Raw genomic sequence first — 14,728 nt, 5'->3', positions numbered from 1 at the left:
AGGGGGGGGGGGGGACTTCCAGAAGTCGTGCTGGCGGTCCCCAAGGGCGGGGGCAACCTGCCCCGCTCCACTTCCACTTTTGCCCTCCATCTGTTTCCAAAGGTCTTTCCACCTCCGGGGCTGCTGTCTGGAATCTGGAGGCCTCGCGTTCCTCCGGGAATGAATCCCATTTTCCCAATTGTTGTGGAGAGCAGAGGGGTGTGGGAGGGGGCCAAGAGGGAGAGGGGCAGGAGGGGGAGCCGCAGAGGGAAGGAGAGGAGTGGGGCGGGAACGTGGGGGGTGAGAGGAACGTTTTCACTCTTTGTCACTCTTGAATTGGGGGCGGAGGGAAAAAAAAAAAAAACACAACCCCACTGTGGGAAGCTATAAAAAGCAAAGGGGGCGGCGGCGAGAGAGCAAAGGCAGAGAGCGGGACGGCGCGGCGCGCACGGCGGCTGCTGGGGCTCTGGGCGTCCCGGGCAGCGCCGGGCTGCGGGGTGGGAACCGGGAGCAGCGCTTCGCGGAGACGGTGCTGCGCGCGCGGGAGACCTCTGCTGGCCTCGGACTCCGGGGCCCGCCCGGGGCGTTCCCGGACCCCAGTTACGGCGCCCGCTGGCATTGTGTCCTGCAAAGGTTGAGACGGGGAAGGGAAAGAGGAGAGGAAAGCAGCTGCGGCGGAAGGGAAAGCACTGCTGTGGCCCCCCGGAGCGAATTCGGAGACTTGGGGCGCGGAGACCCGCGGGAGCGCGGTGGTGCGCGGGGCAAGGAGCGCCCGGAGCGGCGCGGTCCGCGGGGCCGGCTCTTCTAGCACCTCGGGTCACGCCTCCTCGGCCAGAAGGCGCCTCGCCTTTGATTGCTTCCAGTTACCGCAGAACTTCCTGCCCCGGTGGAGACGCGGGGCTTGCTCGGGCCGCTCTCGCTCCGGGTCCGAGGCGTGAGACTGAATTCACACGGTGCCGGGCGCCCCCCCGCGAGGCCGAGTGGGGTTGGGGGGAACAGCCGCTGGCCCCCGCGCCCCGAGAGAGGGGCCTGGCGTCGGGGTCCTCCGTCGCCTTGCGTCCAGCCGCACGCCTCCGGGCTTTGCGCCCCCCGGGGACCCCTCGCCGGGAAATGGCCGCGTGGATGCGGGGCAAGGACTCGTCGCGCTGTCTGCTCCTCCTGGCCGCGGTGCTGATGGTGGAGAGCTCGCAGCTCGGCGGCTCGCGGGCCAAACTCAACTCCATCAAGTCCTCTCTGGGCGGGGAGACGCCTGCCCAGGTCGCCAATCGGTCGGCGGGCACATACCAAGGACTGGCTTTCGGCGGCAGTAAGAAGGGCAAAAACCTGGGGCAGGTAGGAAAACACTCCAAATGCACTCTACAGCCGGGAGCGGTAGCTGCCAGCGCTCCCGAGCGCGTCGTTTGCCTTTGCACCCCTCAACCTTTCAAGGGCGCCCCCAGGTGGGGCGCGTCCCACGGCTGGGGAGGGGTTCCCGGGAGCAGATCTCCCTGGGTGGGGGGTGGGGGGGGGAGGTGGCGGTGGCTGGTGCTGGAGGGCTGGGAGCCGGGGGGTTACGGTTCCCCCACCTTTGCTCTGGTGCGTGGACATGCACAAGATCCAGTGCGTACTGGTGGGGAATGGTCCTTCTCCAAAGTTACCAGGGCAGTGCTGATGCGAACGGGAATCGCAGCCAACGTAGAGCAACGATTCTGCGTCAGGCGCCGTTCTAAGCGTTTACCTCTATTTAGTCTTCACTGCCCTGTTGTGAGGGCGCTTTTCCCCATTCTGCCGACGAAAAAAAAAAATTGAGTTACGGAGTGATTAAGCGCTTTGCCCAAGGCACGCAAATTAGGGTTTAGTGGGAGTGGGATTCCAATCCCAACAGTCTGGGTCCAGGTCCTGGTCTCTGAACCGTTACGTTTTACGATCTTGAATTGAGGGGGCCGTTTGCCCCCTTTGGGTCCTGTTTCCGTCCCAACCACTTTCTGCTTTCAAAGAAGCGAGGTCCCAGACAGAAAACTTCAATAGACGCGCCATTTCTCACTTTTGTAGCCTGGTAAATAAATCATCCAGGAGGCAGCAACATGATGAAGCCACAACCGCAGCATCGTACCGCGGGCGATCAGGGTGTGTGTGTGCGATATAGCAAGGTGGATGCTGGAGGCGTTTTTGCAAGAGGGAACTTTTGGAGCGCTTCTGTCCCTCTGTCACACAGACAGATTGACAGTCGCTTGCAAAGAGTCATGCAAACCTACACACAGGGTAAAAGGAACGTGAACGTTGGGCACGCAAGGACCCGGGTGGGGTGGGGGTAGGGGTGGGGGTGGGGGCTTGTGGGCACCCGGAGCTATGACAGCTCCCCCTTTCTGCTCCTTTTGTAGGAAGCCAAACTGAAAGCTAGCTCGCCAAACAGCACGCGCACCTCTCAGCACAACTGTCACCCCGGGAAAGTGGTTCATTGCCCCACAGATCCTGGGATTCCTCGTTTCATCAGAGGAGAGAGCTCGCTGCAGCCTCTGTTCAGGCTCTCAGTGTCGTCCACGGCCCTACCCCTAGCGCGGGCGGGAGGCAGGGTGAAGGGTGAGAGCAAGGGACAGTCCTGGGTGGGCAGCGAGGGAAAAGTTGGCCAGCGCTTGGCCCCCTACTGCCCTCTCACGGGGACAGTTTTGCTAGTTTTGTAGTTCTAGAATGCTTTTTTTTTTTTTTTAAGATTTTATTTATTTATTTATTTATTTATTTATTTATTTATTTGTTTGTTTGTTTATTTATTTATTTATTATGAGAGACACACAGAGAGAAGCAGAGACATAGGCAGAGGGAGAAGCAGGCTCCTCTCAGGGGGTCCAATATGGGACTGGATCCCCAGGCCCAGGATCACGCCCTGAGCTGAAGGCAGACGCTCAACCGCTGGCCCACCCAGGCGTCCTGCTTCCTAGTCTTTAAAATGCTAACCATTTCAGCTATCTTTTCAAAGGAATAAAGAGTCTATAGTCAGGTTTTTTTTTTTTAAGGTCTCGAGGGAAATAAACTATATATACTACATACATACATACTACTTGCATACACATCCTGCACATTCTCACACAAGTGCACATACCTCCGCATGTATGCAACCATTCTCATTCCGTTTTACTCTTCCCTCTGAAACACCCTGACACTTTCGATAGTAATGGGCATAACGCTCAATTTTTAGATATCCATCATGAGATGAGGCAAAGGTTAGAAGAAAAGGATGCTGCCAATCCAAATCATAAGACTTTTCTCTAATGCTTTTGACTTCAAATTCCATCTCATCAGTTGTTAAAGAGAGCTAGATGTTTATTTAGTTTAGCTAAGGACAGAGGGATGGATCCAATGATCTTCTGAGGTTTCTTTCGATTCTAATCCATGTACATTCTGTGAGTTTCTGTAAAAGACTTTCTCTTTCTGTCACCACTGGGCCCCAGCACTTGATGTTCCTGAATCAAATTATCAGTTATGTCAGAACTGTCATTAGCCATGGGGTTACATGGACTAAATTTAGGGTTGCATCCCAAAATCTAGCTTATGCCTTATGTTTTGATATGTCTATTTTGCTCTCTTTCCAAATATCTGCTCCTTAAAGAGATTGCAACTCTATTTGGATGTCTTCAAATGGAAAATGTATTTATTTTACAAATGAGTTTAATGTCTTTTTTTCTTTCTTTCTTTCTTTCTTTCTTTCTTTCTTTCTTTCTTTCTTTCTTTCTTTCTTCTTTTTCTCTTTCTTTCATTTTTTTCTTTCTTTTTGAGTTGAATTTCTTATACACTCTCCATAACTTAGTGGTTCTGTGGAATATATTTCATTGTATTTGCTTAACTGTAACACCGTATCCTTCAGATTTGATGCTGGATCTGTAAGAAAATTGTAATTTATGAGAGATAATGGTAACATAAAATAAAACACTGAGTTGAGTAGAAGTAATATAGCTGGAGAATGAGAGGATTATCTTTTTTATTTTCTGGCTTCTTGCTTTCATAACGGGTGATCTATAATGTATGCTATTGAGAAGAAACTAATAGAAAAAAATCTATCTTCTATGAAGGAGAAAGAGGAATTCTTTGAATATTTACAGGTCTCTTTACCTTTGTTATTCTACTAGTTATGTGGTTTCTGAAATTCTTAGGACCCTCATTTTCAATAACTGAATGGAAGCTAGAAAGACTATTCAAACAGGAAGAAGCTGCATCCTTTTTTTGGAGAAAAAAAATCTAGAAGTGCAGCTTAGCTGAATTTTTATGCATCAGAATAGAAAAATATGATTGATTGAGAAGATTGGAAATAAAGTGCCAGCTGATCAAACTAGCTAATTAGGTAGTATTATCCTGAGGACTGTTCATTGGATTTTTCTCCCTCTCCCCCATCCTTGATTGCTGATGCTAAAATGTATGTTTCTGAGATATAGGAACAGGAAACCGTAGGATACAAATTCAAGTAGGCATTTTAGAAATTTAGTCTTTGTTCTTCTTGAGTGAAAATGGAATAATTGTCAATTTTTTACTTTCCAAATAAAGAATTAAAAGTTTTATTGCCATTGCAGAAAGATAACTTATTGAAGGAATTTATTAATTCATTAATCTACGAAAGTGAAAATGAGACAAAATGGGCCCAAGGTTTTCTTGATTCAGTGTAGTCTGTTTTCATTTGAAGAAAGCATTCTTATTTAAAGGAATTCTATTTGTTCTGTAGGGAAGGTGGATTATTTGTAAATCACTCCTGAAAAAGATGCCTTTGAGTTTCAGGAAAGACTTAGCCCAGAAAGAGAATGTACTGTTCTCCAGAGGTGCTATAGTTCTCATTTTTAGGTTTGCTTTCAAAGACGGTTATAAGTTATGATGGAAAATGACATAGAAAATTGAATATGGCAGTATTCAGGTGATTGAAACAGAAGCAGCGAAAATGATTTTGCTGAATTATTCACATATGTGTTTTCGTCTGACTTTCTGTTTCCATCTATTGCTTACTAGTTTAAAAGATAGTGTATGTACGTATATATATATGTGATAAATTAAGTTGTGGACTGTTACTAATGTATATATATGTCAATATATTTCGATTTCTAAAGAGATTATTTCAAACATTCTAAATTAAAAACAATTTTAAACAAAATCCTCAATATCACATGGATACATATATTCTGAATAAGTACACTGTTGCTCGACATCACCTCTGGAGTTTGAGGTAATGAACTTTTATGGGCCACCCTTAAGAAGAACTTAAAAAACAAGCAATTTAAAAAAATCAGTTTACCTTTGCAATTGTCACTCTTTCTCTCTCTAAATATATATATATATATTTTTTATAAATGGAAAAAGACATTTTGGATTTTTTTTTTTTTTTGTAAATGGAAAACCTTTTGGATTTGTGCTTGTAATTACTTCTTTTAGTCTTCTTTACTCCTTGCTTTGTCTTTTTGAGACAAGGTTAATTTGAATGCAATGCTATAGGGTTTTAAAATATTTTTAAAAGTTATGATTAGGACAGTAGAAAATAATTATGTTTTACATGTAAGTAAGCTTCCTGGAAGGTGTCTCTACAAAAAAAGTTGGAAACTGGTATAACATAAATTTAGATTTCTTGATTTTCTCATATAACTTGGACATTGAGACAGGTTTGGAGGAAGTGGTGCTGTAAAAAAAGAATGCTTGAAACACATTGAAACAGAAGTTTGAGGGAGTTGGTTAGAAAGTACTAATATTTGTGTATTGCATTTTCTTTAATAAAAGTGCCACATCTATTTGTATGTGTTAACACTCATGGAAGTGCTCACAAAAATCAACTATACATAAACTAGATAATCTATTTTTTATAGATAATTGCTTCACTTTTTGAAATTATCCATGACTTTTTTTTTTAACCCCAGCCCAACTTTCTCCTGCTAGAGAGTAAATATCTGTGATTTCCTCTGGACATCAACTGATGCTATGTGTAATCAGGAAAGCAAATCATTTTCAAAATTTGATATTTCTAAAATAGATTTTGAAGCGATCCACAGTAAGATTCCTCTTACTTCACTGTGAATAATAGAGAATTGATAGTTGATACAAGTGGAAGGTGACCTTGTGAATAGCAAGAAAAGTATTTTAACGATAATATAACTATGAGCATCCATCATTTTATTTTTGTGCTAGAATAGAGAGAGAAAGGGACAAGTTTACTTAAACTCACTCCAGCTGTGACTTTGACCCTACCAGAGTCTTCTTTAGTACTCCCCTCTAATGCAAACTCCTTCCAGGATGTTTCAAATCTTATAGTTTTTAAAGTAGAGAAAGTAATGTAATAGAAAGGTAACTGATATATTCTGTTCTAGGAGAATACTGCCATTTCTTCTTTTCCCCACACAATCATTTTGAATGGATATTAAAGCAACCTGTTATATATAGAGGTTTTTATAACACTCAACATATTTACCGTTTTAGATTTATTCTTCTCTGGCTGTTTCTTCTTTGATATTGATGTAACATCAAAATGAATTACAATTTATTTCTATCGGTGATTCCCTGATAGCCCTTTAAAGTCATTTTACTTCGTTAGACTTCTAGTTACTTGTACTCATCAATAAAGGAAATAAAGCTGCTTGTAGTTATTTGTTGGAATATTGAAAAGATTTAAGCAATAAGTGTGTCTGTCCATGACTCTTACGGAGTCTTTTTTTTTTTTTTTAATTTGAGGCAGAACCCAAGAGGAAACAAAATTAATAATAGTTAATGGATAGATTTTTGCATTGTGTAGGACTGCTTTAAGACAACACAGAAAAATTAAATATGGAATGAATAATGAAAATTTAGTATTACCATGTAAGGTAAGCAGAGGTTAATTTTCTCTTCTCTGTCCACTCTTGCCAGGAACTAGAGAGCAGCAACATATTTTTCTCTAATTGTTGTTTTTTTTTTTTTCAGGACAAATATAAATCATTCTCCCAAACGAAGAGGTCAACTGATATAAAATATGGGAGATTTTTTTGATAGGAACATCTGTCCACAGGAAGAAAAGTCACCACCCAAATATTTTAAGTAGTTGTTTCCCAACAAGTCTCTCATGCTAGCAACTTTGGGTCACTGCCCACTTCTTTGGGTTCAAACCAATGATGGAAGGTCATGAATGATACCAACATCTAATCAAATGTCCCTAGGGAGAGCTTATCCCATAAATCCTTGTAAACTGAATCAGAGAAAAATTTAACGCAGAGGGAGTTCAATATCAGATCTAAAACGCTGTATTTTAACTCAAGTAATTAGCTTGTGTAGCACTAAAAAACTGAATTATCACTTCAATACTGATTCCACATTTACTGAATCTATATAACAGATTATATTTGTGGGATCTTAATACGACTTTAAGTTTATCTATGTGCTCCAAATAATAAATGTAGAAATGAAATCAGAAAAAGCACAAAAGTAGTAAGTTTGTTAAAACCTTGTTACTTCTCTCTTCTACAAATAAAAGGGACAAATGTACATCAGATATCCTTTTGAATATATTACAATCTAATTTAATTGATTCCACTTATGTGCTATGATTTAGTATAGAGAATAGTTACATATTTCATAGTTGTACATATTTTAGCTATCTCACCCTATCTAAAACAAACAAGTATATAAAATCAATGAGTGAATAAGTACAGTATGTGGTAAAACAAATCAAAGCATCATAATTAGGAGGATTGATTTCTTAAAATGGTAGATCTATCCAAACATTTCCTAAAAGATGTTAGCTCTCCATCTTATGCTTTAGCATTCCAAGTAAGAGTATTGTTTTTTCTTTTTTCTTTTTTTAAATTTTATTTATTTGAGAGAGAGAGAGAGAGAGAGCACAAACAGGGAGAGCAGCAGAGGGAGAGGGTAAAGCTGGCTCCCACTGAGCAGGGAGCCTGATGTGGGGCTCAATCCCAGGACCCTGAAATCATTACCTGAGCCAAAGACAAAGGCTTTAACCAACTGAGACACCCAGGTGCCCCACCATGTTCTTTTTTCTAGGGACTGAAGGAAGTGTGTGATCTTCAGAGATATTGTTTCCTTAACTGGCTTACAAGTACTTATGAGCACACATTAAATTATAGTAGGAGGTTCCATTTATTATTTACTCTGTGGCATGCATTGCTCCAAATGTTTCATTTTAATTAACTATTTTGAACCTCTTAACATCCCTTTAAAGAGCAAGTCCTATTATCATCCTTATTTTTAGAAATGATGAAATGTTTTTGAAATGATAAAACAATAATTTTCCTGAGACCCAGAGAGGTTATGCAGTTTGCATAAGTCACACAGCATTAAGTGGAGAAAGGCAAAACCCACTCCCCAGTATCCATCTCTCTGCATCTGAATGCTACCAGGTGCCTGCTGACAGCAGGCAGGGGCCTTCTCAGTGACTCTGTACAGGTGAACTGTGAGGTATGGCATCACTCATACTCTGCTCAAATAGATAAGAATTATTTAGGATGAGAATCTACTATTATTTTCACTTTTTCCTTACTTTTGGCTCCGTCTAGCTGCCTTTGAGAGAATCAGATGATCTGTAGCAGATAGCAGTAGTTTCCAAATAGGTTCTCACCTCTGACTTTCTACTAACCAGCTTAATGTTTTTAGAAAAGTCATTTAAATCTCTGGTTCTTTTTTTCTTAAAAATATGTCGAATAAGATACAATAACGATAGCAACCATAAGAGTAATGATACTAATGTTACTGAGCCAGAGGGAGAGGAAAGTACACTTATTTACTGTGCTAACGTCGTTATTACTATAATGGAATGGAATCTTCTTCCATTACAGAAATAGGTAAGGTGAAGTGCTCACGCACAAAATAGGAAGTGGCTGCTCAATATTACCCCCAAATTGGGCAGGGGTAACTAAATAAATGCATGTAATGTACATGAGGGAAGCAAATGAACTCAATTTTACCAAGGCCAGGAATTGTAAGACAAAACAAGACAAAATAAATACACACACAAATATGTTAATCAATGTTAATTGTATCGAATGTTAACATTAAGAGGGATGGTGAGTCAGTCCTGTCTTGTACAAAGTAAGCAAAATAGCATATAATTGGGTAATTGGTAAAATTACACAGAAGCCAGGGTACAGCAGACATTAAAATATAATCACAGTAAGTGAAGGTCCTAACTGCCATGGCAATATTAGTTATTTAACCACAGGAACCAAAGTAATTGAACAACATGTTAGAGCCTGCTGCCAACAGCATTAATTTGATATTCTCCAAAGTAAGAGTCCTTGCAAGGGCAAGTTTCTTGACACTTTCTGCACAACTCGGGGCTCAGAGAGCTTACTGAGAATTTGGAAGGTTTACAACCCTGAGTGTCAGCTGTCCTGCTAGGACGACTCAGAAATTTGGGGCTCATTATTCCCATTTCATTCCCTCACTTTCTTTGTTTTATCTGAGCCATTTCTTTCATGATGCAGGTAATTTGGAAATATTTTAACAATGTTAAATGAAGAGTGAAAGTCATCTCATTGAAATATGTGATAAATTTCTTTTAATGTATTAGAAACAAGCTGTTTGCCGATAGGTGTTTCTGATGATGAGCTAAAAAAAACTGCATTCAAATGGGAGGATGGGTGGGGGAGAATTGTCACTTAAAACCAAATGACAGCTCACATTCAAATAATGGTCTTCATTTGCTCATTCTAGCTTCATTTCATCTTAACCCTTTGAAACTTGGCTCAACAGGCATTGGATTAATTTATCTCTTGAAATCCAAGATCATCCTTCCAACAGTCATCCTCTATACTCTGTAGTCTTTGTACTTAATTTACCCCTTATTTCTGTTGCTACGTATTTCCATGTTCCTTTCTGGGTTATTCCTTTCTCTCTGTTTCTTTTCTTTCTCTCTTTCTTTTCTTTTCTCTCTTTCCTTCTTCCTTCCTTCCTTCCTTCCTTCCTTCCTTCCTTCCTTCCTTCCTTCCTTCCTTCCTTCCTTCTTTCCTCCTTTCTTTCACTGGCCCTTCTACAAACTCTGACCATAAATGTGGACATTTCCTCAAGTCCTTTCCTTAGTCTTCTTCTTTTTCTGTTCCACTCTCTCTCCATTGCTGATATGACTTCCTTCTTTGGAATCATTTGCCACATAGGCAGAAATCTACCCTTAGTTTGTTTTGATAGAACTCTTAAGCCCCTTTACCTGCTCTGTAGTTTTAGAAGACTTTCCAGAAACAAACAAACAAATCTCCATAAAAAATATACATTTTGTGTCTAACTTTCAATCGTCAGGAGTTAGGCAACCAATTCTTTATGATTTCTCATAGCTATCAATAAAACCTGGTAAAAATTGCCTTAGGTTAGTCTAATGAAGGCCACAAGAATCGAGGATGATGCCCAAATTCTTCTCATACTCTGGTCTGTTCATCACTCACTGGTGATGAAAGAAAGCTGTGTAGGTTCCCATGAACCCTACATATTTAAATGTTTGAGATTTAAATAGCTTCCACTTTTTTCTCTGTGATAGACCTGTTGTTAAAACAACTCATGTCTGATTAGAATGTGCATAAATCTATAATTTACGCTTATAAAACATTACATATTATGATATGTACATACACATTTTAAGCAATATATAATGTTTATTTTTATAGCTTGAATACTTACCACAGTAATTCTTTGTCATTGTTATTTTAGAAATAATTGTTAATTTTTAGTGTGGAAACATTTCCTTAACATTTACTTTCAACCTGGCAAATGTTCTTTCATAACTGTGTAAGAGGATTCTTCAAACATACCTATTCATTGTTATTCAAGACAGAGAACTTTATAGAAAGAACCAAGAGAACCTTTTATCGTCTACAAATTTCAAGACTTTGTACAACAGACTAACGTGGGCATACTTGAAGCTGGCAGATACAGTAAAAATCACCTAATTTAACTCATTTTATGTATGAAAGAACCACACTAGGTTCCTGATCTACTCCCATGAACTACAGTCAGTGCCTGCGACAAAAGAACTTCTCCTGGAATTTGGATTTTCTGACTTCTAACACAGGTCTTCCAAATAATCAAAAGCAATGTTTTCTGTTCAATACATAATAGCAAAGCTTTACAGAAGAATTAAATTCAGTTGATTCAAAGCTAGTGGAAGATAAATTATACAGGAAGCTCTTTTTCAGCTCTGAATTTTGTATGTCAAAATGTATTATCAAAGAATACGATGTAATGATGACAACTGTGTCAGTAGGATTTAAACAAAATTAATGAAAGGGAGTGGCTTTGCATGTATTGCCCTTGCTCATTTTTTTCAGCCATGACACTTAGTGACATGATTAGCAAGAAGTCTGGCTGAAGAGAGTTTGTACTGGAACAGCAGGAGCATATAAAAAAAAGGAGGAAAATAATGGGCCGCTGAGAACACAGATTGCTTGACCTTTGTCCAAGCATCATCTAGGATAGAGGCCAATGCCTTTAAAACTTCTGACAGCGATGCACAGAAAGAGAAATACTTAATGTTGTGATCCAGTACACACAAACACACACACACACACACACACACACCCCTGAAAAAAAGTTTCAAAAATAAATATTCTTATGATGAGTAATGCAGGGAGACATTTTAAAAATATTAGTCCTTTCCTTCTGTTCTGTTCTATGCTAGTCCCTTATTCTGTTCTATTCTCTTTCTTTCTCTGTTTCTTTAAAATGCTGGTCATGACTCACTGAATTGATTGATCAAAACCTGTGGTTTGAAAACCTTTCAGTCATTTGATACTCTGCCCTGAACTCAAGGTACTATGCTTGAAGATCAGCAGTACTTTAGGATCAGCTCCAGTGAGGGGAGGTAGAAAGCAGAGACAGGTAGGTCTTCATGGACAGAAGCATACATTGTCTCAGACCACTCCCACTTTCTCTTCTGCAACAGCGTGTCAGCCTCTGGCCTCAATGAGATCTCTTCATTGGAGATGTGCTTAACCTCTGCCTTCCTCTCCACTTCCAGGAATAGGTGACAACTAAAAATGCTGTACATGGTACTTGGATGTTATAGACATGTTTACTCAGAATCTGTTATCCTACATTAGTATTGCTCTTTTGGGTGTATGCCATATGCACCGTCTTACTTTATTTCTAAGAAAATGCAGTTGAAGATGGTTACATTTTCTACATGGGACAGCAGGTGAACCTCAAAGAGCATGGGATATAGATTCAGAAGACCTGGTTAGCCTATCTTTGTATATACTTGCCCTTGAAGAAATTCTGACACCTTTAAACCTTAGTTATATCATCAGTAAAATGTTAGTTCATATCATATTGTATTTGCCTCACTCTTTACAAAATATATTGCTTATTTAATTAACATCATTAGAGGCTATTTTATTAAAATTAAGACCTTTCCACTCTTAATTTATGACGGACAAATATGAATTAGTAAGAATCAACCCAAGAATGAAGTAATCTAATTGGATTTTATGATTCTGGAATCACAAACTCAATTTTTGTCTTCATAGATTACTTTTTTTTAATAAGTGGGAGGATTGAAAGTGGAAGGTATTTTTTGGTTTGTGTTCTTTTTCCTATTTGTTTTGATTTTCTTGGATTTATTTAAAAATTTTAGTGCCAGTAGTAATACTTTCACCTTTCTGCTTAAAACTTAGTTTTTGTTTAATCCTTGCATACCACAAACTGTTCTCTTGCTTGCTGTTAGAATATCCTGTCTGTGATATTAAAGGAGAGCTCTCTCCTTTTTTTTTCCTATCACGTTGGAGATGTATTACTATTTATATGTTTTTAATACATCTTTAAAGGCATGATAAGGGTCTTAATAATAGAAGTGGGTGTATTTTTAAAGCTCTGAAACTAAACTTGTGGGTCATATTTTGGACATATTATAGGATATAGGGTTCAGAATGGATAAAGTTCAGGGAAATAGCCAATTGTAGTCAAGTTGTATGATGTGAAATCACAGGGACTGTGACAGAGGAAATGCATTTTGTCAAAATTCTTCAAACAGGAAAATGGGTATTTTCATAGCTGTTAGAAGCTTATTGTATTGCTAAGGAGGCATTTCCTAGTGAACAATGTAATAACTCTGATCATTCATGTTACAAGGGCTGGAATCTCACCCAACCATTTGTCCAAGCTAAGAATAGTCTAGACTTCCTGCTTTCTATCCCTGCTCCAAAGCAATTATTCCCTAATTTATAGAATTCTACTTCTTCCTTAATATTGATCTCTTTTGCTGCCTTATTGCCATCCAATTGTCATTGTTTTCACTCAGACCATAATCATTTCCTGATGGACTATTACAGTATTGTAATAGTTTTGTACTTCTGTAAGTCATCCTCTATACTACTTCTAAAGTGAGCTTTTTAAAGTAAAATCTAATCAGGCTATTCTCCATCTCATGTCCATTTCTAGAGCATGAAGTCCAAACTTCTTGACATGGCATACAATGTCATCAATTTTTTTTTTTTTTTACTTTGTCCCTGAGGCCACACAATTGTTGAGTGGAAGAACTGGGATTTATACCCAAGCAGTCTTACTGGAGTCTGTCTACTCAATCACTGTGCTGTATGGTTGCCTCATATAAATTGGAAGACAGAAACCAACTAGGGAATTTTTATTGGTCCATTTCAGAATTCAGATGTGACTAAATTCTTCAGTCCAACTTGCTAATTGCTTACTTAAATGTACTAGATGCTATAATCACAGTAAACAAACATTTGTTTGACACATATGCCATGCTCGGTCCTTGGAATAGAAAGCCATAAAAACAAATATGGACTTCTTGTGGAATCAGTTGGAATTTTAAGATTGGAAGAGTTATCCAAAAATTATACAGTTCATTCTTCTATTTCCAATGCAATGTTAAAGTTGGACAACCTGCTGTGCTTTCCTTTTTATAAAGAGTTCTGAGAATGAACGCTTGTATTGAATTGCTTAGTTATCTCATTATCTTAACTTTAATTATGTTAAGAAGGGAAACATTCTGAATTCTGTTTTAAGTGAAGCATGAATAAAACAAATCTGGATATCAATTTCTATGTAAGATCCCTTCCTTATTAACAGAAAATGTAATCAAATTATTTTAGTCATCCTTCACAGATTATACTCTGATTCTCCTGATGGACAGTCAGGCTGACCTGGAAGAGTAAGACCATCTCTATAAACAATGAAGAAAAAGGTCTGTTCATGCTGGACATTATGGTGATAATGTAAAGAGGTGGAGTCTGCTTTTTCTTTTCTAAATATTTTAGAAGGAATGAAATTTTTATTTTTTTTCCTTTGTAAATGCCTCACTATTCCCTGAGGAGGTCTGATCCTAATTTTATCACTTGTAAAGCACTGAAGAAACATTAGTGGGAAGAGGCAGGCTTAGGAGGAATTAGAAGAATGGTAAGAAATAACAAAGTTGCCCTAGTTGGAGGGTAGGAGTCTGATGACCTAAAAATGGAGTTACAGAGGGAGTGTGTTCCCTCAGGTGGGGAAAAGGGATGGAATTTGTTCTAACATACATCAAAGAAAGAAATTAGATAAAGATACAAGTTTAAAATGATGTTGTAGATTTTTTTAGACAACCATACTTGAAATATTATTTTTCCAAATTAGTCACTGCAGAAAACTCATTCTTTTGATGTTGTCACTTAGATTTTATGTTGGAACTAACTTCAGAAGTAGTTTACATGTTTATTTTAGGCTATAACTTTATGACCACAAACAATGTTATACTTATTGTTTAACATACCACATTTAAAATACTTGGCTTGAATGACTTTATGTTGTTTTCATAAATCAAAAATCCCACAGAAGGTAAGGA

The 14,728-nt window shown here is 39.3% G+C and overlaps 1 protein-coding gene across 1 annotated transcript in view; it reads left to right on the top strand.

The window, feature by feature from the left end:
• The first annotated feature begins 406 nt into the window (after nucleotides 1-406).
• DKK2 (dickkopf Wnt signaling pathway inhibitor 2) overlaps nucleotides 407-14,728 on the top strand; it is a 100,521-nt gene continuing 86,199 nt past the window's right edge. Inside the window, exon 1 of the mRNA XM_077882213.1 lies at nucleotides 407-1,311. Coding sequence (XP_077738339.1) covers nucleotides 1,090-1,311 — 222 coding nt within the window. The 5' untranslated portion in view covers nucleotides 407-1,089. The remainder of the gene's footprint in view (nucleotides 1,312-14,728) is intronic.

Source organism: Canis aureus, chromosome 33 (genome assembly GCF_053574225.1).
Source record: "Canis aureus isolate CA01 chromosome 33, VMU_Caureus_v.1.0, whole genome shotgun sequence".
Classification (NCBI taxonomy): domain Eukaryota; kingdom Metazoa; phylum Chordata; class Mammalia; order Carnivora; family Canidae; genus Canis; species Canis aureus.
The sequence above is the reverse complement of the archived record's forward strand: the minus strand, read 5'-3'. Positions and strand labels throughout refer to the sequence as shown.